This window comes from Myotis yumanensis, unplaced genomic scaffold (genome assembly GCF_028538775.1).
Source record: "Myotis yumanensis isolate MYYU_CA2020_CCGP unplaced genomic scaffold, mMyoYum1.0.hap1 SCAF_9, whole genome shotgun sequence".
NCBI classification, from domain to species: Eukaryota; Metazoa; Chordata; class Mammalia; order Chiroptera; family Vespertilionidae; genus Myotis; species Myotis yumanensis.
The window spans coordinates 77,584,525-77,609,121 of record NW_027223760.1 but is presented as its reverse complement, the minus strand read 5'-3'; the positions used below and the strand labels follow the sequence as shown (position 1 = coordinate 77,609,121).

Sequence of the window (24,597 nt, the reverse complement as noted above, 5' to 3'; positions counted from 1 at the left end):
TGGAAGGGCATGGTCTGATCTTGTCATGAATTGAGTTGATGCCCAAGGGTGGAGCTTTCCAGGACACAGTCCTCCTTCCTAAGGGGGGGTGGGGTAAGTGGGGTGGGGAATGGAAGAGGCTTTGTCAGTGTTCCACCAAGGGGTAGCCCCTAGACCCAAGCCCTGGGTGGGCAGTGACAGCTTTCCTTCAGCTTCCTAACAAGGCCCAGGAGAAGGTGGCCCCCTGGGGACGGAGCAGCCCCTCAAAGCCTACTCCTTCCTGCAGGTTTCAGAAAGCTAAGCACCACCTCTGACATTTCAAAGACCAACCCTGGTGTGAAAATGTGAGCTCCAGTTCACGGAATGGCCAGTCTCTGCTGGCTGGGGAGGAAATGCTTTGCCTGGGAAGCAGCGTTCGTCTGAGGGCCTGAGCTGCTGGCCAGGGATTTCAGGGACGCCTTCCTGATAGAGGGGTGAGGGATTGTTACCAGCGTTGGGAAGGCTGCTTCAGGGTGGACAGAGGTTGGGGAGCTGGTGGTGGGAATAGTGTCTTCTTCGAAGCCCCTAAAGGTGCCATTGTTTCTGTCCTCAGTGGCAGGAAGCCGCCCACATCACCTGCTTCGCCCTGAGCCTGATGAGCTCTCTCTAGGGACCCTCTGCCGCTCCGCCTGGGGTCCAAGCCCAGACCCTCTCCTGTGCCCTCCAGCCTTGCATTCTGCAGCTGCACCCTGGGAGGCTCTCGCGTCCCTCCCTGCCCCGCCTGCCCCTGCCACGTCACCCTGTGACCTGGCGCTAACTCTGAACTTCCCCTGTGCCTGCATTTGTGCTTCTGTTGCTGCAAAACCGAAACCCACATCTCCGTACCTCTTCCAGGAAGACCTTGCAGAGCTGGTCCCCCCCTGCTTTCCTGTTTTCTCGGCCTGAGGCCCCTCGAACCACCCTCTTTAGGATTCTGTTTGCCTGAGAGGAACTAGCAGCTGCTCCCACCTGCCAAGCAATGGAGCAGGCCCGACGTGGAGGCTCTGAGACTGAGGCCGGCCTGGGGACAGGACCAAGGTATGTGTGTGCAGATATGGGCCTGCACCACAGGGACGCCAGCCCAGAGAGGGGCAGGAGCCACCTGGAGGGTGTGGTCTCAGGGCCTCTGGGATGGTTCCTCCTTATTCAGCACTGGTCTCCCCAGCCCGGGCCGTGGGGTGGGGCAGAGGCCCCCCTTCCTGGGAGGAGGCTTATCCAGGAGGGGATGCTCCCCCCAAGGCTGGGATGAAGGCCTAGTGGGAGGGGGAGGAAAAGGAAAGTGGACGGGGCCCAATCGTGAGGAATTGTGCTAGCAGCAGCCCCCCCTACCCCCAGAAGCTGGGAGTTTGGACCCTGATCTCCCACCTTCACCTTTAGAATACCCCCCAGCCTTTGCACACTTCCGTTTCTAATACCTGGTCACTGGCGTTGGTGAGCGTTTGCAGAAATAATATTTCCGATTTCACCTACATTTAAGCCACCTGGGCTCATCCCATGAACGCTTGGGATGACTGAGCTGTGGGCTGGACGGAGTCCTCCCCGGCCCAGCTCTGGAGGCCTCCCTGACCAGCGGGTGTGAACTGCCTGGGGAGGGGGGAATCCCTGACCCGGAAGCTCTGCCTGGATGCCTGGAGCCACGTCCCCCTCTGCTGACCCCTGAGAAGAAGGTGGAGGCTGCTCAGAGCCGCGACTAGAGCTCTGAAGGAAAGCTTTCTGCCTTTGTTCTCTCTCCATTGCTCTGCTGGTGTCTCCAGAGGGCCTGGGAGATGGTCAGAGGGAAATGTGGGTTGTAAAGGTGAGAGGGAGGGAGAAGGGAGTTTTGATTTCCTTTTGTCCTTTAAAGTATTTTCTATATGCTTGGGAGAAAATGGTATAGGCTGGGCAATCGTATGTATGGAGAGAGAGAGAGAGAGAGAGAGAGAGAGAGAGAGAGAGAGAGAGGGAGAGAGAAAATGGATATGAATCAGGCCTCCTGGGCTGGAAAGAGTTCAGCAACATCATTTGGTCACACGATGCTGGGAAACCATGTAAAACAGTGATGCTTACTTGGCAAAGAAATTCCTTTCTCCTCACACCTGCTGGATGTCTCTGCTTATTTACCCGCTGGTGCTTATTGTGGCTGTTGTTAATCCTCACCCGAGGTTGTTTTTCCATTGATTTTTAGGGAGAATGGAAGGGAGGGGGAGAGACAGAGAGAGAAAGACCCATGCGTTTTCTCCCACACGCAGGGGTCGAGCCTGTGACCAAGGTACGTGCCCTTGACTGGAATTGAACCCGGGACCCTTCAGTCCTCAGGCCAACACGCTCTCCACTGAGCCAAAGCAGCTAGGACTGCACTGGTGCTTTTTAAAAATTAATGCACGAAAATAATACCCCTTCACTAGCTTGGGATACAACATACAGTTACTTCTCTTATTAGTCGAAGTAACATCACTTCAGTCTCCCCCTGTACTTGTAAAAACTGTTTCTTTCTTTCCTCACATGCCACTCATGATCACTCATTTAACACCATTTATTGAGCATGTACAGGCATGGGGAAAAGTAGGTTTACAGTTGTGAGTAGGCAAAACACAGAGCTTTTTCTTGTATGATTATTGATGAATTATTGTATTCCTAGAGGCCTGGTGCACGAAATTTGTGCATGGGTAGGGTCCCTAGGCCTGGCCAGTGATTAGGGCCGATAGGGGCCTTCCTTCCCCCGGCTGCCAGCTGCCAGCTGCCAGCTGCCAGCTGCCAGCCGGGGCCTGCCTTTGTTCTGTCCCACCCCCTGGTGGTCAGCACACATCATAGCAAGTGGTGGAATTCCTAGTCGATTGAACTCCCTCAGGGACAATTTGCATATTAGCCTTATATAGGATTTTCTTTTTAAAAAATATTTTTACTGATTTCAGAGAGAGGAAGGGAGAGGGAGAGAGAGAAACAACAATGATGAGAGAGGAGCATTGATTGGTTGCCTCCTGCATGCCTTCCACTGGGGATTGAGCCTGCAACCTGGCCATGTGCCCTGACTGGGAATTGAACCCTGACCTGGTTCATGGGTTGATGCTCAACCACTGAGCCACCCTGGTCAGGGATGTATTATTTTCCATACGAACAACTGTAAACCCACTTTGGCCCCACCCTGTACTATATGGCAGGCCCCAAGTTAGGGCTCAGGGACACAAAACAAGACAGGCTTGGTCTCTGCTCTCATGGAGCAGTAGAGAGAAAACTAGAAAGTAGACAATAAATAATATCTGATGGAAATAAAGGAGACTAAGGAGTTAGGGTAAGGGTTTCTTTATATAGCCGTGTGTCGGGGCAAGAAGGTGCTCTTACAAGAGTCCCACAGTGATGGACTTAGGCTACAAAGAAGCCTAGTTCTCAGAGTAACAGCCCTGAGGTGTGGTTTTCGGGCTGAGGTGGACTTTGCCTCTGGAGTCACATAAGAGGGGTCCAGAGGGTTCTAGAGAAGAGCCCAGGCCCCTGTTTGTGGCCCCGATGAGCGGTTCCTCACCCCCGACCAGTGCTCGTCCTTCCTGGCGGGGCTGCTTGAAGGAGGGCTGGCACACGGCCTTCCCAACCTTCTCTGATCCCTTCCTTACAGTGAGGTTTCTCCCTTCAGCAGGCCACTGGCCGTGCTTTCTCTCTCTCTCTCTCTCTCTCTCTCTCTCTCTCTCACTCACTCACAGGTTTGTGAAGATTTCAATAAGAGAGGATTCACCACAACCAATATGTTAGTGTCTTTTTGTTTGGGGCCACAAAGCTTTTACAGTCCAAGCCTTATATCTTAATAAAATTAGGGAGGGATGAGAGGCTAGGGCAGTGATGGCGAACCTTTTGAGCTCGGCGTGTCAGCATTTTGAAAAACCCTAACTTAACTCTGGTGCCGTGTCACATATAGAAAAATTTTGATATTTGCAACCATAGTAAAACAAAGACTTATATTTTTGATATTTATTTTATATTTTTAAATGCCATTTAACAAAGACAAATCAACTAAAAAAATGAGTTCACCTGTCACCTCTGACACATGTGCCATAGGTTCGCCATTACTGGGCTAGGGTATTCCTAGGTGTTTGACAATGACATAGATTACTTTTTAACATGTTCCTGCTCTATTAGATAAAACTATTCTCATAAATAATAATGAAATGAGGTGATTACATTTTATCTCTGCCCTTACTGAACAAAAAATAGTCCAATTGGTAATTGGTCTTCCTTTTAACAGTTTAACATTTTTTTAGTCTTTTTAATATATTATTTTTTTTTCAATTATAGTTTACATTCAATATTCTTATTATTATTACATTTTTCAAGTTTATATTCTATTTAATTTAGTACATGAAATGCAGAAGCTTTCATGCTAATGTTCTTAAATTCTTGATTCTAGAGCACAAACCAAGATATTTTTTTAAAAATTCTTTACTGTTTGAAGTATTACATGAGTCTCCTTTTTCCCCCATTGACCTCCCCCTCCCCCCTTCCCTCAATCACAAGCCCTCACCCCCCTACTGTCTGTGTCCATTGGTTCTATGTCTCTGGTTCTATTTTTGTTCATCAGTTTATGTTGTTCATTACATTCTACAAATGAGTGAGATCATGTGATATTTATCTCTTTCCGACTGGCTTATTTCGCTTAGCAAATGCTCTCCAGTTCCATCCATGCTGTTGCCAATGGTAAGAATTCCTTCTTTTTTACAGCACCATGGAATTCCATCGTGTAGATGTACCACAGTTTTCTAATCCACTCGTCTGCTCATGGGCACTTACACTGTTTCAAAATCTTAGTTATTGTAAAGTGTGCTGCTATGAACATATGGGTGCACATATCCTTTCTGATTGGTGTTTCTGATTTCTTGGGATATATTCCTAGAAGTGGGATCACTGGGTCAAATAGGAGTTCCATTTTTAATTTTTTGAGGAAACTCCATACTGTTTTCCACAGTGGCTGCACCAGTCTGCATTCCCACCAGCAGTGCACGAAGGTTCCTTTTCCTCTGCATTCTCTCCAGCACTTGTCGTTTGATTTGTTGATGATAGTTATTCTGACAGGTGTGAGATAGTACCTCATTGTTGTTTTGATTTGCATCTCTTGGATGATTAGTGACTTTGAGCATGTTTTCATATGTCTCTTGGCCTTCTATATGTCCACTTTCGAAAAGTGTCTATTTAGGTCCTTTGCCCATTTTTTTGATTGGATCGTTTATCTTCCTTTTGTTAAGTTGTATGAGTTCTCTATAAATTTTGGAGATTAAACCCTTATCTGAAACAGCATTAGCAAATATGTTTTCCCATGCAGTGGGCTTTCTTGTTGTTTTGTTATTACATATTTTTTAATCCTTACCTGAGAACATGCTTAGAGAGAGGAAGGGAGAGAGAGATAAACATCTATTGATTACCTTCTGTACGTGCCCCAACCAGAGATTGAACCCAAAACCTGGGCGTGGGCCCTGACAGGGAGTCGACCTGGCAACCTTTCGGTGCTCAACCAACTGAGCCACTCCGGCCAGGCCGCTCAATATTATTTTGTACTAGTTTCAGGTGTACAGCATAGTGGTTTGATAATCATATACTTTACAAGACACTGTTCTCTTAAAAGGTATGAACCAGTGGTTCTCAGCCTTGGCTGCCCATTAGAATCACCTGGGAATCTTTTTAAAATCATGATTTCTGGGCCTCATCCTCCGGAAATTCTGTTTCTTTGTTATGGGGTGGGGCCACAACATTAGTAACAAAGAAACAGAATTTCCGGAGGATGAGGCCCAGAAATCATGATTTTAAAAAGATTCCCAGGTGATTCTAATGTGCAGCCAAGGTTGAGAACCACTGGCTTAAATGGTAAGAGTATTAAGTGTTTATTTAACAAAGAGGTGGTTTGAGGGAGATCTGGCAGCTTAGTGATGTCATCAGGGACCCTTTACCTTTCTGCTCTGCCCCCCTTTGGCTTGAATGGAGCATGCTGACTTTTTGTTTTCTTATTTGTTACCTCGTTGCCCCATGATGGCAGCTGCAATTCCAGACATCACATTTAAGTTCTGTGAACAGAGAAGTGGGGGTGGGGGTGGGGTGGGGAGGGTGGGAGAGTGATAATAGGAGCTTCTCTGCTGGAGTCTACCCCTGTCATCAAGAAAACAATAGCATTTTCAGTCCTGGCTGGGTAGCTCTGTTGGTGAGAGCATAGTCTCTATACTCCAAGGTCGTGGGTTTGGTCTCCCGTCAGGATACATACAAGAAGCAACCAAGGAATACATAAATGAGTGGAACAACAAATCAATGTTTCTCTCTCTAAAATCAATAATAATAATAATAATAATAGTAATAAAGAACACGGCCTTTTCAGAAGGCCCAAGCAAATGTTCCCTCAACTGTCACCAACTAGATCTGGGTCACATGGACACTCCTATTTGGAAGGTTGGCTGAGAGACGGAGTGTATTAGTTTCTTGTTGCTGCTGTAACACATTGCCACAAACTTAGTCACTAAAACCCCCACAAACTTATTATTTTAGAGTTCTGGGGGTTGGACGTCTTAAAATCAAGGCGTTGAGCAGGATTGTGATCCTTCTGGGGCCTCCATGGGAGAATCTGTTTCCTGGCCTTTCCCAGCTTGTAGAGTCGGCCTCCGCCATCAAAGCCAGCAGGGTAGCATTTTCAAATCTCACTCTCTGATCCTCCCCAGCTCTGTTTTCACATCTTTTTCTCACTCTGACTCTCCTGCCTCATTCTTATAAGGACCACTTATAATGTGCTTACTCTGGGCCCACCTGGATGATCCAAGATTCTCTCTCTGTAACCAGGCAACCAGTGATAGGTCCAGGCTGCCAATTAAGCAGAGACAGGGTTGAATCATATATGAGCGGTTATTCCAATAATGCTGGCAGTATGGGAGAGCAGCAGGTCATTCACAAAAATCTGCTCTACTCCTCCCCATAAGCCAGCTGCTTATACTGGGTAGAAGGACAAAGATTACATAGGAAAGTAGGAATTACAGGCATGGGAAAGCAGGCAACATGTAATGGTTACAGGTTACAGGGAATGTGGGCTGGGGGTGTGCTGTTGCAGAGGGTGGGTGCCTCCAGGACCAGATTGTCTTAGCAACAAGGTTGTTAATCTAGGCAATTCTCTGAAAAAGAGGGTGGACTGCATTCTGATGTTAACTCCCATGTCCCAGGTGTGCAACACTCAGCGAGGTTAGAATGTGCTTCCTCTAATCAGAACAGAAGGATCACGATTAACAGAGCATGGTTAATATTTCTTATAATCATAGCTAATTCCCAATATTCTATTTCCGCTCCTACCATCTCCACCTGAAGATCCCATTACATTGGCAGGGTCCCTTTTACCACTAAAGGTAATGAAGTCACAGATTCCGGGATTAGTGCATGAACACATGGGGGGAGGGGGAGGGGGGAGGCGTTATTCTCTCTGTCACAGAGAGTGTCTAGTTTCTTCCAGCATGTAGGTGGGTAATGTGTGTAAAGAAGGGCTTGTCAGTTTAGCCCATCTACAGTGTTTGACATTTTATCAACATGGATTTATTTCACAAACAAGCGTGCAGAGAAGGTCCTAGTAAACATGATTCCTTGTTCCAGTCTAGTCCGAGTCTAGCACTCCAGTAGCCTAAATCCTCAGGGGGAAAATTTGAGTCAAAGAGAACACACTGCTGTGGCTGGTGTGGCTCAGTTGGTTGGGCATCGTCCCATGCACCTGTTCAATTCCCAGTCAGGGCACATGCCGGGTTGCAGACACGATACCCAATAGGGGGCATGTAGGAGGCATCTGATCGATGTTTCCCTTTCACATCAGTGTTTTTCTCTCTCTCCCTCTCCCTTTCTCTCTGTCTAAAAGTTAGTAAAAATCTTAAACAATAAGAGAGAACACATTTTCTTGCTGTTCCTCTGTTAACTCTGCATGTGAATTGAACCTCGATGTGTCGCTCTGTGTTCCAACAGGACCAGCAGGAGCCTGTGCCAGGAGGGTGCTGCGGAGCAGGGCTGCTCCCCGGGGCCACTGAGGCTTCTTCTCCTAGGGAAGCATGGGGCAGGAAAAAGTGCCACAGGAAACACTATTCTGGGCAAAAAGGTGTTCCTGTCCAAATTCAGTGGGAAGATGGTGACTGAAAAGTGCCAGAGAGAGAGTGGGACCGTGAGAGGGGAGGAGGTTGTGGTCATCGACACCCCCAACCTTTTCTCCTCAACGGCTTGTGCCAAAGACAAGCAACGAAACATTGAACACTGCTTGAAGCTTTCTGCCCCCAGCCTGCATGTCCTGCTTCTGGTGATCCCCATCGGCTACTGTAACGTGGAGGACAAAGAGACAATCGAGGGCATCCTGAAGGTGTTTGGAGCGGAAGCCAGGAGGTACATCATTATCGTCGTCACTCGGAAGGACGATTTGGGTGATGACTCCATGAAAGATTACCTTCTACACGACACATTGCTTGGAGGGTTGGTTGAAAACTGTGGACGCCGCTACTGCGCGTTCAATAACAAGGCAGGTGAGGCTGAGCGGGACAGCCAGGTGGCAGAGCTCCTCCGCATGGTCAAGCTTTTGGTGGATGAGAATGGAGAACCCTATCCCGTGAATTTCAACAATGAAGGCAATGGATTCCAGGTGAGAATTCTCATTAAGGCCTCCAAGGATCTCTGTGTTGTTAGAGAGAGTGGGATGAAAATGGGCAGAGACATGTGAAAAGGTTCATAGGCTTTGTTTAAGGGGATATCTACACTAATAAAAGAGAAACATGCAAATTTACCATCACTCTGTCACTCTGCCACTCCGCTACACCCACCAGGCAATCAGGAGAGAGTATGCAAATTAACCCAACTAAGATGGCAGTGGCCACGGAGCTGGAGTGAGCAGGAGGCTTGGGTTGCCCCCGGTGATGGAGGAAGCCAAGCTTCCTGCCTGCCCTGGCCAGCCCTGGGCTCCACCCAAGGCTACAAAGTTTCAATTATAGAAGATAAGTAAGTCCCAGATACCTGCTTCCAGCCCGCCCTGGCCTCCGCTCAAGGAGGTGCTGAAAAAAAAAAGAAAAAAGAAAAAAAGGAGAGGCTGGGAGCTTGGGTTGCCGGTGTGTGTGTGTGGGGGTGGGGTGGGGGGAGGGCAGCCTGAAAACAGCCATCAGCCCCTCACCCAGGCTGGCCAGGCACCCCAGCAGGACCCCCCACCCTGATCCAGGACACCCTTCAGGGCAAACCAGCCGGCCCCCACACATGCACCAGGCCTCTATCCTATATAATAAAAGGGTAATATGCAAACTGACCCTAACAGCAGAACAACTGTGAATGACTGGTCACTATGACACACACTGACCACCAAGGGGCAGACACTCAATACAGGAGCTGCCCCCTGGTGGTCAGTGCGCTCCCACAGGAGCAGCTCTGCTCAGTCACAAGTCAGGCTGATGGCTGCCAGTACAGCGATGGTGGTGGGAGCCTCTCCCGCCTCCTTAGCAGTGCTAAGGATGTCTGACTGCAGCTTAGGCCTGCTCCCCGCTACAAGTGGACATCCCCTGAGGGCTCCCAGAGGGATGTCTGACTGCCAGCTTAGGCCCGATCCCCCCAGGGAGTGGGCCTAAGCCAGCAGGTAGACATCCCCCGAGGGGTCCCAGACTGCGAGAAGGCACAGGCCGGGCTGAGGGACCCCCTTGAGTGCACAAATTTTTGTGCACTGGGGCTCTACTTTATTCATAATCTGGAAAGATAAGGCACCAGGTGTTATGTTACTTTGGATATTAACCTTTGGACTTTATTGGTAAATTTATTGGTAAATTAAGTCCTTGCCTGACTTTACCCTTCACAAATGACTTTGGACACAAATGACTCATTAGACCCCCTTGGCTTCAATAAAATATCCTTCTCTCTCCCCCCCGCCCCATCCTTTCTGGCCACTCTGGGGATTGCTGAGTCCTCCTCGAATGAGCTCTAAAAGTTGGCGTCTACAGGGCTTGGTTCTAGCCTGTCCTCAATTCTCTACACGCTCCCTTGGGTGATCCCACATTTTACGGCTTTGAGCTCCATCTCGTTCTAACAGTTTCCAAATTAGTAGCCCTAGCCCAGGTCTCTCCTCTGAGTTCTGCCTCCTTTATCCAATTGCTACTTGACATCTCCACTGGGCTCTCCTATAGGACCCCAGACTTAACATGTCCAAACTTTCAGTTTTCCCTCTTAAATCTGTAAGATTTCTGTTTACCTCTCAACTTGTTAAATGGTTGTGCTGCTTACTACGCTCTTCAAACCCAAACCCAGGAGTCAGCTTTGATACACAGTTAGCACCTGCTGCCCAAGAAATCCTCAAGTCTGTGATCATGCACCTGGCACCCACCTGCTTCTCTCCACCTCCACAACCACCATCGGGTACGAGACAGCCTCTTCTCTTGCCTGTACCATTTTACAGATAATCTACTAGCAACTTTCCCCTCATTCATTCTTGGGCCTTATACCCCCACCCATTTGACACACAACAGCCAGAGTGACCTTTTATTTACTTATTAAACTTGAATGAAGAATGTATTCGGAACTAAGGCAGGCAAACTTTTGCCTCTGAGGAGCTTATACTTCAACTGGAGTGACTTATGCATAAGAAACAAAGTAATCATTGATTCAGTGTAACTAAGCGAATGTTGGTATAGAGAATTCTATAAATATAGGTGCCAGAGAAGGTAAAGCAAACAAAAATTCAGCATGGGGGCCGCTGGGTTCGAGAGGATCTTCTTAGAGCGGATGGCCATGTGAGAGAAGTCAGTACTTATTGAGCACCTACTAAATTCCAGATGCATACATGAACTGATTTAGTCTTCACAGCAACTCTATGCACAGGTGTTCTACAGATGAGAACCCTGAGGCTCAAGAGTTCTGAATAATATGTATCTTCAGGGACTGCTGTGAGGAGTAAATGAAATGCTTACAAAGTAATTTGCAAATACTTGAAACTGGGTAAATGTTCAATAATTATAAGCTGCTATTATTATGATTGTTATTATTATTAGAAAAGTGTATGAGGTCCAAATAAATTATGGAGACATTAAGGATTTAATAATCCAGCCCAGCCGGCGTTGCTCAGTGGTTGAACGTAGACGCATGAACCAGGAGGTCACTGGTTCGATTCTCAGTCAGGGCACATGCCTGGGTTGCGGGCTCGATCCCCAGTAGGGGGTGTGCAGGAGGCAGCCAATCGATGTTTCTTCCTCATCGATGTTTCTGTCTCTCTATCCCTCTCCCTTCCTCTCTCTAAAATCAATAAAAAATATTTTAAAAAAGGATTTAATAACCCAGAGATGGAGCAAAGATTCTCACTTTTAGGACTCTAGCACCAAGACATAAAAACATATGAAGGTGTATGGACAAGGACCTTTATCAAGGAATATTTTGAAATAGTAAAACCAGAAATAGCCTGTAGGTCTATCAATAAAGGAAGGATTGCATTAGTTTAAATGGTTGCATATGGAACTAATTGCATCTACTTGTGTAGATGTGCAGACATATTATTAAGCTGATTGCAGAACAAAAAAAGCCTAATAAGTCTCTCTATGTGTTCATATATGCTTGCATGTATTTGTGTAAAGATAGGAAAACATAGAAGGATATACAAGTTAACAACTTACTTTTCTGGTGGATTGGAGATGGAAAAATTATTAAATTTTAGATCATACACATTTGCATGGTAACAATCCTTTGGATTAAAATAAATAAACATGAAAGAATTTGAGCTGGGCTGTGGAAGGTGGAAAAAGTCTGATAACCAGAGAGAAATGAGAGGACCCAGGGAGAGATGATGGATGGTGTCAATGGTTTTGGGTAAGGCCAGGTGAGGAAGCAGGAAAGTTGGCGGGCATGGAGACTTAACAAAGACAAGGTTAAAATAAAGTACAGGAAGCTTCTAGGGATAGCAGATTCATCAAGATTGTATGTCATTGTTTTCACCTTCTTTTTTTTGGTTAATCCTCACCCGAGAATATCTTTTCCATTGATTTTTAGAGAGAGGAAGGGTGGAGTGGGGGAGAGAGAGAGAGAAAGAGAACATCAATGTGAGAGAGACATCAATTAGTTGTCTCCTGCACACACCCCAACTGGACCAGGGATTGTGAACCTGCAACCCAGGTATGTGTCCTTGACTGGGACTTGAACTTTGACCCTTCGGTGTATGGGCCAACACTCTACCCACTGAGCACACTGGCTAGGGTGTTTTCAACTTGTTTTATGATCCCATGCCAATTTAAGTTTAGGGAATCAGCATAAGACTTCACCAGGCAGGTGGAGGGGACATCCTTTGTCCTCATCTCTAGTTGCCCCCTTGGATGGGGAAGCTTCCAAATTTTACTGGATTCATGTGAGAAGAAGCTTCATCTCTATCCTGGGGGATCCAGTGAGGGCAGGAGACATTGGAGAGACATGGGGAGCCTGCTTCCCAAAGTTCTCGCATTGCCTTGTCTCTCAAACACACATCACAGACATTCCTGAGCTAATTTCTTTTTTGAGGGAGGCCAGAAGTTCTCCTTAAGCCTCTGGATTTTCTTCAGGAATAGCAGAAACCCTGGGAGCCTTTCGAAGGAATTACTGATAGGAACTGTGGAGAAGTGAAGTTAGAGCTTCAGGAACAATGCCTTGCAGGTGGCTTTCGTGGGGCTGCTTTGAGAGCATGACCCATCTTGCATCTGGGAAACCTGTTGAGGCAGCAGCAGCAGTAGGATCTCAAGATTGACTGTCATTATGGACAAGTCTAGAATGACCAGGAAGGGCCACGACCATGGCCTTGATTTGACCACATCCTAATCATCAAGTTATTCTGAATTATACACGCTGTCTCCATTTCTTTACTTTGTGAAAAGAAGAAAGTTTAGATCTGTGTACTTCATTTCCCCCCTTTATTTTCCAGGACTGTGTGAAAGAAGCTACCTCTCAGAAGGGGGACAATCTACATGGTAAGGTGATCCTTAAAAGAATGTTAAGCTCATATAGACCTTCCTTTGAGTGCATTATGCATCAAAGTGATAAGTCAGAGCAAAAATGTACCCTGGAGACCTAGCTTGTGTCAATGCGCACAACCTATTCTTAGGGAACTCTTACCCCCTATGAGAAGGTGTAGCACCAGCAAAGGTCCTGTACCCAGTGTGAGTGTCCCTGACCTTCTCTGCAATGTTACAAAGCTGGGCTTGCCTGCTGTGCTGAGTTGGCCTTTCTGTCCTGGCCCTAGATCTAGCACCAGCCAATTTTTGACTCCTCCTAGGAAAGCAGAAATCCCTCCTTCACAGATAGCACTAACTTGCAGAATTCAGTGATGCAGCTCAGTATCTTGTACTGATTGCCATTAGTAATGTATACTACACTCTGCACACGCCAGTACATCCAGAGCTACCTTGTTCTATGTAGTAGATGCAATTTGGTCTGTAGGATAGGCATATATAACTAATTCAACCATCTCTTTATTGATGTTCTTTCCAGTTGTTTCTGGGCCAGCTCTGTGAAAGAACTGAATATTCACAACAAAAAAACCACCCCAACACACACACAAGCATACATAAAGAAAGAAAGGAAGAAAGAAAAAAGAACTGAATATTCAGCACTGAATACAATAGATGAGCTTTCTGTCCCCCCCAAATTTCCTGAAATAATAATTAAAATAAAAATTTTAATAATGATAATAATTGCAGTTGACATGTGCTGAAAACTTACAGGTAATATATAGTAATCATTCAATCCTTATAGTATCCTATCTAATAATAGACAAACATGGTAATTGACTGTACCTTTGCTATGCCTCCCATTGGCTAATCAGCAAGATATGCAAAGTAACCGCCAACAAAGATGGCGGTTAATTTGCATACGTAGGCGTGAAGCGCAGAGTGAAGACTGAAGGTGGCTCCAGCTGGAGCAGCAAAGGCTTGAAGGCGGCTCCGGCCAGAGCGAAAGCCTGGGTCCCGGGTGCCGGAGGAAAACCGGTGCCGGCAGCCAGGGGAAGGGAAGGGCTATTGCACCAATCTTTTCGTGCAACAGGCCTCTAGTATAATATATAATCTTTGTACCAACCTTATAAAGAAGATATTGTCATCATCCTCCTTTTATAGATGAATGAACTTAGCCACAGATATGTAACAACAGGCAGCAGTAGGGATTGAAAATTCTGTCGATGCCCTGAAGCCAAGACCCTGAGGGACATACCTGTTGGGAATAAAACTGGGTTTATTGACTGTGGCCACGAGGGAATAGCACATCACGAGAAACCAAGGGGTATTTCAGAATGTGGTGTTGGAAAGGACTTTTTTTAAAAAACTGTTTTTATTGAATTTTAGAGAGAGAAAAGGAGAGAGAGAGAGAGAGAAACATCAATGATGAGAGAGAAACATTGATCAGCTGCCTCCTGTATGCCCCCTACTGGGGATCAAAACTGAAACCTGGGCATGTGCCCTGACTGGGAATCGAACCAGTGACCTCTTGGTGCATGGATGATGCTCAACCCACTGAGCCACACAGGCAGGCAGAAAGGACTTTTTATAGGATGTAGGCTAGTGAGAGGTGATTTTGGGGAAAGTCGTAACTTTCCGAAGGCAACTTTCCAAGGACACGTAGTCACTGCATTTCAGCTGCTTTCTTTAAATGCCACATTCACTCCCTCCCAGACTTGTCATGCAGACATGGAGTGACAGTCCACCTGGCTGGCGCCCTGGTTCACAGAGACCCAGTGAATACCCCTGGAGGTGCTGACTCTGCCATTTGCTCAGCACGTAAGTGTGGTGTGGACCTTGGATCACAGGAGAAGTGGTGGGAACAGGGCATGTATGGAGAGAGAGTTTTGTAGCACAGGTTTTTACAGCAATTTATGGAGGTATAATTTACACAGAGTAAATAAACTCAATGACTTTTACACATCTACACATATGTGACCACCATCTAGATAAAGATATGGCACATTTCCATCTCCTTACAAGTTCTCACTGCCCCTCCCCTAAGGGAACCACTCTCCAGACTTTTACCAACATCGGTCAACCTTGTCTGTTCTTGAACTTTACATAATGTACTCATATTGCATGTAATTTTGTGTTTGGCTTCTTTTAATTAGCATATTTGGGAGATCTAGCCATGTTGCATATCAATAGTTCATTCGTTTCTTTTCTTTTTTTTTTAAACTGCTGAGTTGTATTCTATTTTATGAATATACCACTCAGAGTTATTTTATTGTTATTATTATTTTAAAGAACAGTTTATTGATTTTTAGAGGGAGAGGAAGGGGGAGAGAGAGAAACATCGATGTGAGAGCAATGCATCCATTGGCTGCCTCCTGCAAGCCCCTTACTGGGGATTGAGCCTGCAATCCGGGCATGTGCCCTTGACCTAGAATTGAGTGAGCAACCTCCTGGTGCACGGGACGACACCCAACCAATGGAGCCACACTGGCCAGGGCCACTCATGGTCCTGCCTTAGCCCATGGACTTCATGTCCCAGTACTTACCTTTGGTAGCAAAATGAGAGGAATGCTAAGGACCAAGACCAGTGAAAGCCAAGTTTAACATTTTCATGCTCCTGGGCAATCTCAAGCCCTTGGCATACCTCTTAACTTGTTCATGGTCCCTTTCGCGGCTTTTACTTTGATGGGTAGCTTCTGGCCAGGACTACAGTTCTATTGGGTCAGAGCACTGATGCCATTTTCTATGAAAGCTGACAAGGAAGAGAATCGATCAAACTTGACTCCATCTTTGTGTCAACTATAAAAAGGGACTTGGAATGTGTCCTTTTGTCCTCCAGGGGAGCAGCTGCCGGCCACAGGATCTGAGCCGAACCCTGGGATGTCAGAATTTAAGGTCCTGCTCCTGGGGAAGCGTGGCGCTGGAAAAAGCACAGCCGGAAACAGCCTTCTGGGGAAGCGAGTCTTTGAGACCAAATTCAGTGACCACTCAGTAACCCAGAAGTTTAAGTCTGAGAGCAGAACCTGGAGAGGGAGGAAAATTTTGATCATTGATGGCCCAGACTTACTATCTGATTTAAAGGACTTTAAATCAGACCTTCGGAAACATGCCCCTCGGGGGCCCCATGCCTTCCTGCTGGTGACCCCACTGGGCTCCTTCACTGAATATGCAGAGATGCTGAGCACCATCCAAGAAAGTTTTGAAGACGAATTAACTAAGTATATGATTGTGCTCCTCACAAGGAAAGAAGATCTAGAGGATCAGAACGTAGACACGTTTTTAACCAGCAATGGAGTCCTCTGTGAGCTTGTCAAGAAATGTGAAAACCGATACAGCATCTCCAACTACAGAGCGACAGAAAAAGAGGAACAATGCCAGGTGGATGAGCTCCTGCAAAAAATTGTGAAAATGGTGCAGCAGAATGGAGACAAGTCTTGCAACTTCAAAAAGGAAGGTAAGAAAACATTTTTTAAAAAAAATATATTTTATTGATTTTTCACAGAGAGGAAGGGAGAGAGATAGAGAGTTAGAAACATCGATGAGAGAGAAACATCGATCAGCTGCCTCCTGCACATCTCCTACTGGGGATGTGCCCGCAACCCAGGTATATGCCTTTGACCTGAATCGAACCTGGGACCTTTCAGTCCGCAGGCCGACGCTCTATCCACTGAGCCAAACCGGTTTCGGCGGTAAGAAAACATTTAATATATGCTTTAAAAAAGCAGATATAGGCTATACAGGAACTTTTTGTTTTCTGAAGGGCATAGAGAAGATAAAAAGGACAGGTCCACTCTATCGACTAACTCTTCTCTTTCTCATTTCTCCAATTTAACTAAACTTATTTGCCTTTCCTTGCATACTGTGCTGACCTGGTCTTTAATTCTTTCATGAGCCATGCCTCATCTCTCCAACTGGATTGTGAGGGCCGTGAAGGAAGGAGTTGACCTTTTCCAGCATCTTGTGTTGGGTACAGTTTTCAACCTCTTTTGCCCAGGCCTCAGCACTCATTGTTGGTGATGAGACCATTGGTTTACTTTCTCTTTCTTTGTCTTAAGTTCAACTCTCCCTTAAATTTTTTTTTTTAATTTCAGAGAGAAGAAGGGAAAGGGAGAGAGAGATAGAAACATCAATGGTGAGAGAGAGCCATCGATTGACTGCCTCCTACATGCCCCCTACTGGGGATTGAGCCTTCAATCCAGGCATGTGCCTCGATTGGGAATAGAACTGTGATCTCCTGGTTCATGGGTTGATACTCAACCAGAGCCACACCAGCTGAGCTCTTGCACTCTCTTTCTTGACTTTGTTTATTCTCTTGCTTCTTTACTCTTCTCTCTATTGGAGAGGGGAGGCCATTTTGATGGAACAAGAACTGGGAGCCTGAATGCTCATGATGGGTGGGCCCCGCATGGCTATAGATGGGATTTATTTATTAGCCTAGCCACACAACCCTATCTACTGCTGAAACAGAAGTTCCCGTCCACTAAGTGCTATGCATTCTATTGACCTGAGCTGAGATCCTTCCAGCCCAGCATGACTCATCCCATTCTCTTGTGCTTCAAATGTGCTCACCTGGGAAGAACATCAGGCCTAAAGGAGCATATCTGTTCATTGAGCCATTTCCTATTCCTCATGGAGGGCCAGGTGTTGGGGAGCTTCCTAAGGAAGTACAGCCATAGCTGGTTTGGCTCAGTGGATAGAGCGCCAGTCTGAGGACTGAAGGGTCCCAGGTTCAATTCCGGTCAAGGGCACATGCCTGGGTTGTGGGCTCGATCCCCAGTAGGGGGCATGCAGAAGGCAGCTGATCAGTGATTTGCTCTCATCATTGATGTTTCTCTCTCTCTCTCTTCCTTCCTCTCTGAAATCAATTATATATATATTAGAGGCCCAGTGCACAAAAATTTGTGCACTGGGGGGGGGGGGGGGGTCCCTCAGCCCTGCCTGTACCCTCTTGCAGTCTGGGACCCCTTGGGGGATGACCACCTGCTGGCTTAGGCCCGCTCCCTGGGGGATTGGGCCTAAGCTGGCAGTCAGACATCCCTCTGGCAGCCCAGGAGCCCTCGGGGGATGTCCACGTGCTAGTGGGGAGCAGGCCTAAGCTGCAGTCGGACATCCTTAGCTCTGCTGAGGAGGCGGGAGAGGCTCCCACCACCCCTGCTGTACTGGCAGCCATCAGCCTGGCTTGTGGCTGAGCAGAGCTCCCCCTCTGGGAGCGCACTGACCACCAGGGGACAGCTCCTGCTTTGAGCATCTGCCCCCTGGTGGTCAGTGTGTGTCATAGTGACCAGTCATTCCAAGTCGTTCTGCTGTTAGGGTCAATTTGCATATTACCCTTTTATTATATAGGAGTACCTGGCCAGCCTGGGTGAGGGGCTGATGGCTGTTTGCAGGCTGGCCACAGCCCTTCATGGTGGGGGGTCCTGCTGGGGTGCCTGGCCAGTCTGGGTGAGGGGCTGAGGGCTGTTTTCAGGCTGGCTAAGCCCCTCAGCGGGGACTCACCCCATGAGGGTGTGGCCAGCCTGGGTGAGGGGCTGATGGCTGTTTGCAGGCTGGCCACAACCCCCAGCCACCCAAGCTCCCAGTGGAGGCTGGCTGGAAGCAGGTATCTGGGATTTATTTGTCTTCTATAATTGAAACTTTGTTGTCATGAGCGGAGGCCACAGCCAGCTCAAGGCAGGCGGGAAGCTTGGCTTCCTCCATCACTGGGCAACCAAGCCTCCTGTTTGCTTCAGCTCCTTGGCTGCCGGCCGCCATCTTGGTTGGGCTAATTTGCATATAGTCGCTCTGATTGGCTGGTGGGCATGGCTTAGGGCATAGCAAAGGTATGGTTAATTAGCATCTTTGTATTTTATTAGTATATATATATATATATATATATATATATATATATATATATGATACAGACATGTGGGAATGTCAGGAGAGGCTGTGTGGAGGAAGCCCAATTTGAAATGGGCTTTGGAGAATGGGTTGAGTTTGGATGGTTAAGCAGAAACTTGGAAGACATTCCAGAGAGTACACTAGCAATTTGAAACGAAGAGGTAGGACTAAGCATGTCACGTGTGAGGGAACATCAGGGAGTGGCTTTGATGGATATGGAGGAGTCACACCTCTAGATAAAGTGGGATTGGGAGCTTACAGAGGCCCTTGAGAACCACACCCCTGAGGTATGGAAGCAGGATTGAAATACGTGACAGATATGGGGTTGTTGGGAGACTTTATTCATCCTGTAAGCATAAGATTGTGGCTTCAGAATAAGCAATTCAATAATTTCCCCTTGTCGGAGTGGGCTTCCTTTCTCCTTGTTTTGAGGTGGATATTCATAACTTGGGGAAAAGGTTATTATAACCACGAGATGCCTTTTGACATCAATGAAAGACACAGTTAAATTGAATGTGGTTGTAATGAGAAGTGCTGCATCTGGTAATCCACAGATGGTATGTGTAGTTGCTTTCTCACAAAAAGTAATTCTATGGAATAATTTTACAAATACACCCAGGAGATTTTGCTACGGTTGGCATTAGTCGGCAGTGGGAAGACATAGTCACAGCAGGAACAGAAGACAGAGATGAGAGGAGTAGACTGGACCCAGGTGAGTAGGTGAGGAGTAACAAAGCACTCACAGGTGCCAGGGAGTCAGAGAAGTTACCCGAAAAAGGAGCAGATTGAGAGATAGGAGCAGTAGCATGTCCCCGGGTGAGCGCGGGGCAGGGACTGTGGTCCAGGTCCTGCTTCGGAGTTCACTGTGTGCCTGGAGGAAGCCATCCCGCGCTCAGGGCTGGAGCTGCTCTGGGAAAGCAGCCCCTGACGCTCCCTGAGTGTCCTGGGCTGCAATGTGTGGCATCGCTTTGAAAGGTGCACCCAGGTCAGCCCGGGTCATGACTCTGTCCTGCTTTCCTCCCACAGAGGCCCTGCACATTGTCCTCGTGGGGCGGAGCGGGACTGGGAAGAGTGCCACTGGGAACTCCATCCTCGGGAGGTCCATCTTCTTATCTCAGCTCCGGGCCCAGCCGGTCACCACGAAGTGCCAGGCAGACACGAGGACGTGGGCGGAGCAGGATGTCGTGGTGGTGGACACTCCTGACCTCTGCCTGCTGTCCAGCCAGGAGCGAGAGGAGCTCCAACGCAATGTGTTCCGCTATGAAATGAACACGGTTCTGGTCCTGGTGCTCCAGCTGGGACGGTTCACGGCCCAGAACAAAGCGGTGGTGGGGACACTGAGGACCATCTTCGGAAAGGATGTTATGGAATACATGATTGTGCTTTTCACCCGGAAGGAAGAATTGGGGGGCGAGGACATTAGAGATTACTGCAAAAACACAGATAACACATTTCTTAAGGAGACCATTAAAAAGTGTGGGTGGCGAGTTTGTGCTTTTAATAACAAAGAAACCGGCCAAGCTATGGAAGACCAGGTAACAGACCTTTTGAAAATGGCCAATGAGCTGACACGTAAACGTAAAAAGCGTAGATTTTTCTGTGATGAGAATGTCAGCAAAATAATGAAAGATGCCCAGGAAAGGCAATATTCCGGAAATAAATTCCTAAAGCAAGTAAAAGGTTTCTTTTAATAGGTGGCTGAAGTGCCTGGGTTCTCTTTAAGTTAGAGACGCACTCAGGTTGGGGGTATAGGAAGACGGGTGGATGGGAAGTGGGTTCATGACTTTTAAGGGCTTGAGAAATCAAGGCCTCTCACCTTGTGATGCTTCGGCTCTTTGAGGTAAATACATTTTCAGGTTGGGACAGGTTATAAAGGAGCAAGAAAAAATAAGGTAGGGAAAACGGGTCAGAATCAAGTCACAAGAATTACCTTACCTTCGCAGGTAGATCGGAGTCAGGACCAAGGCGAAGGCCAGCCTGTGGCCAGAATACATATTGTTACACAAGAATCAGGGCGTCCAGATACATGAGAGCGAGGCGAGGTCCGGCAAGTCCTGGGCGTGGCAGGGAGGTGCAGCTGGACTCCTGTGGGCCGCCCCGTGCCTGCCAGGCCCGCTGGCCGCTGAGCTGTCCTTTCCTAGTGTGGTGGCTATTCCTTTGTGTCCTCTCCATTTCTAGTCTGAATGCAAAGGGACCCAGTCACCCCTTCTTTGTTGTCCCCGAGGAAATGAACAAGACTGTGAGGTTTCAAAGGACTGTATTGTTAAATCATCACAGTGAAGACTAAAACAAAAATCAGTAAAATTGCCAAGATTAGTCAACTTTGCAAAATTTTTAAATTTTAAGTATAATTCTAGACTTCCTCTAGAAAAGGTTATGGAAAACTCTTTTGCACTTTTCTCCCTTCTTTATCTTGAGGTTAAGAATTAGGTTATAACGAGAGAACTCACATAATTATGGTGTAAACATGTTAGGGGCTTATGGTGTTTCATGTCCGGGGGCAGGCCGCCTGAGGCAAGCGCCGTGTCCACGGTCCAGCTTCATTCTCACGCAGTCTCCGCACTTCAGGTTGCCACTGGGTTCCAAGCTGGTGATGTTCTACTCATAGGTGAGCTGTTAAAATTGAGAGCTGCCTGATGGAGGTGCTGTGTGAGGCAAGAACTATAGAATCTTCTTTCAGTAGATGTAGGGCCAGATGTTTTCAATATTAAGCACTTTGGGGACAGGATCTATATCACCCGCCTTTGTTTTTTGTTTTTTTTTTAAAGTATCAGCTTACCTTCAAGACTGACCCATTTATAAGAGCATGGACTATCACCATTAATAATTTTGTATCCTGCATAACTCTTATTACAACAAATTCTGGAATACATGTATGCAAATATACTCCGCTGAGTGAAATAATAAAGATGAATGATATTATGAACTTATGTCCTCCTGATTCCTGTTTGTCTGACTTGAGGAAGAGCCTGGCTCCTCACAGAGGCAGGAGATGCCTCAGCTTGGCAGTATGGGGTTACCTCAAAAATTTAAAAATGGAACTGCCTTATGACCCAACTTTTCCACTTCTGGGAATTTATCCAAAGAAACCCAAAACACTAACTCAAAAGATTGTATGTACCCTTAAGTTCACTGCAGCATTATTTACAATAGCCAAGATTTGGAAGCAGCCCAAGAGTTCATCAATAGATGAGTGAATAAAAGAGCTGTGGCACATGTACACAATGGAATACTACTCTGTGGTTAAAAGGAAGAAAATCTTACCCTCTGCAACAGCATGGTTGAACCCGGAGAACAGTATGCTCAGTGAAATAAGCCAGTCAGAGAAGACAAGTACCATATGATTTCACTCATACATGGAATTTAATGAACAAACTGAACCACCAAGCAAAATAGAAACAGACTCATAGAGAGCAGGCAGACAGCTCTGGTGTGTTGTGAGGAGTGGAGGGATTGAGCAAAAAAGAAAAAAAATAGAACTCATGGACATGGACAACAGTGTGGTGATTGTCGGGGGTGAGAGTGGTGGGTGGAGGTGGAAGAGGGCATATAGGGGATAAATGGTGGTGGAAAAAAATAAAAAGAAAGTAAAGGGATACCAAAGATTAGAAGGTAGGAGAGAGGATTAGAACAAATTATCTCTCACTGCCCTCGGAAGGAACCATCATCTTTTAAAAAAATATATATATTTTATTGATTTTTTACAGAGAGGAAGGGAGAGGGATAGAGAGCTAGAAACATCGATGAGAGAGAAACATCGATCAGCTGCCTCCTGCTCACCTTCCACTGGGGATGTGCTCACAACCAAGGTACATGCCCTTGACCGGAATCGAACCTGGGACCCTTCAGTCCGCAGGCCGACGCTCTATCCACTGAGCCAAATCGGTTAGGGCTGTACCATCATCTTGCTCTTGTTCTTCTAGCCTTCTTTGAGCCACCCAGTTTGCGGTCCTTTTCTACAAAGGACCCAGAAAACGCATAAAGAGGGCCGAGAGTAGTAAGCAGTCCACATCTTTCTTTGGTGAGTACACATTGGCTGTGGATTCATGACATTTCTTGCGATATGCCAGGTCCATCTCGACCTCCATTTCTTCTACCCTCCTGGAAAACTTCCTAATGGTTATGCCCAGTCCAAGAGCCCAGGACCCCAAAGGATATTCTGTGAGAGGGCATACCTTTGGCACCCAAGATAAAGCTGAGTGGCTTTGAGCAAATCACCTTTCCTGGTCTCAGATTCCTCATATCCGGAATAAACTAGTCATACAAAAGTAACTAAGTGTCTCTTTCTAGCTATAAATGTGATGATTCCTGCAGCACTGATAAAGGTTAGCCTGAGCTTCTATAACTCTCATTTATTTTTTATTGAACCAACTTTTACAGATATATTATACCACATCTTGAATATAAGCTCTATCTGTCATTTAAAAGAATATATATTTTTTATTGATTTCAGAGAGGAAGGGAGAGGGAGAGAGAGGTAGAAACATCAATGATGAAAGAGAATCATTGATTGGCTGCCTCATGCATGCCCTACACTGGGGATCAAACCCACAACCTGGACATGTGCCCTGACCTGGAATCGAACTGTGATCTCCAGGTTCATAGGTCGACACTCTGCTGCAGAGCCATGCCAGCCAGGCTCTATCTGTCATTAAAAAAAAAAGTATCTTTATTGTTGAAAGTATTGCATATATCCCCATTTTTCCCCATTGACCCCCTCTGCCCCATCTTCTCTCCATCCCCAGGTTTTCACCTCACTATTGTCTGTGTCCATGGGTTATGCATATATGCATATAAGTAATGGATCATTTTTAACAGTATATAATTAATGAGTTGTCAGCACAGTGTATTGGAAAAGTGTGGCCATATATATCAGAAGACCTGAAATCTAATCTTGATTTCAGAATAATGCTTAAATTAAAACACAAAGTAATATCATCTATTCCTTTCTGCAAATGATGGGTTAGGCTAATTTTTTCCTTGTACTCCAAAAGAAGAGTTTTTTTCTTTTTTAAATCATCACCCAAGGATATCTTTTTATTGATTTTTAGAGAGAGAGGCAGGGATGGAGAAAGAGAGAGAAAGAAACACTGATTTGAGAGAAAAACATTGATCAGTTGCCTCTCATATGCGTTCCAACTGGGGATCAAACCCACAACCTAGGTATGTGTTGGGACCAGGAATTGAACCCACCACTTTCTGGTATAGGGGATGAGGCTCCACCAGCTGAGCCATCTGGCCAGGGTAAGAGAAGAGCTATTTTCAGTTATAATGAGTCTAAAGTAAACCCAGTAGTGTAGGTTTTTCCTTTTCTCAATCCTACCCACACTTTTTTTTCCCTAGTAACATGTTTTTTCCCACCAAACTAACTCAGCTTTGACCACCATGAAAGCCACACAGTTTGTCTTTTCAAGGCTTGGAAAGAGGTAATATCATTGTGATATTGGAAGTTATCATATATGACATTGGACACAGCATTTTTGCCTACTGCTAACCCTTGTCCAAGAGTCTGTGTCCTGAAGCCTTTGTAAAAACATCTCAACAGGTATGAATTAAAAAAGCCCATGTATGCCTGGCTCAACATAAAGGAAACACATAAAATGAAGCCCATGTGGTTTATGTGCAGTTCTGATTCCTTTACTTTCTTTTTAAAGGATTCTTATTCAAGGATTTGTGAGCACATATTATGTTTTCTTGATAAATACTTTTTCCATGGATTGTTTATAATAGCAGCTGGTAGACTTCTGTGGTGTTCTGTTGCTTATCTCTAACAAGAGAACAGGTATAATACAAAAAGTTATGCATTACCTAGACTTCCATTTGCAATAAGGAACACAGACAA

At 46.3% G+C, this 24,597-nt stretch overlaps 1 protein-coding gene across 2 annotated transcripts; it reads left to right on the top strand.

The window, feature by feature from the left end:
• The first annotated feature begins 878 nt into the window (after positions 1-878).
• Positions 879-21,655, top strand: GIMAP8 (GTPase, IMAP family member 8). 2 transcript variants are annotated; one of them, XM_070424745.1, is made up of 7 exons: positions 879-1,035; positions 7,930-8,590; positions 12,854-12,899; positions 14,595-14,699; positions 15,718-16,332; positions 19,782-20,494; positions 20,612-21,655. In XM_070424745.1, the coding sequence occupies exons 1-6, from the start codon at positions 977-979 to the stop codon at positions 20,444-20,446; spliced, it is 2,151 nt and encodes a 716-aa protein (XP_070280846.1). In that variant the 5' UTR covers positions 879-976; the 3' UTR covers positions 20,447-20,494; positions 20,612-21,655. The 2 variants fall into 2 exon arrangements, with proteins under 2 accessions (XP_070280846.1, XP_070280847.1); XM_070424746.1 differs by lacking the exon at positions 14,595-14,699.
• The last annotated feature ends 2,942 nt before the right edge of the window (positions 21,656-24,597 follow it).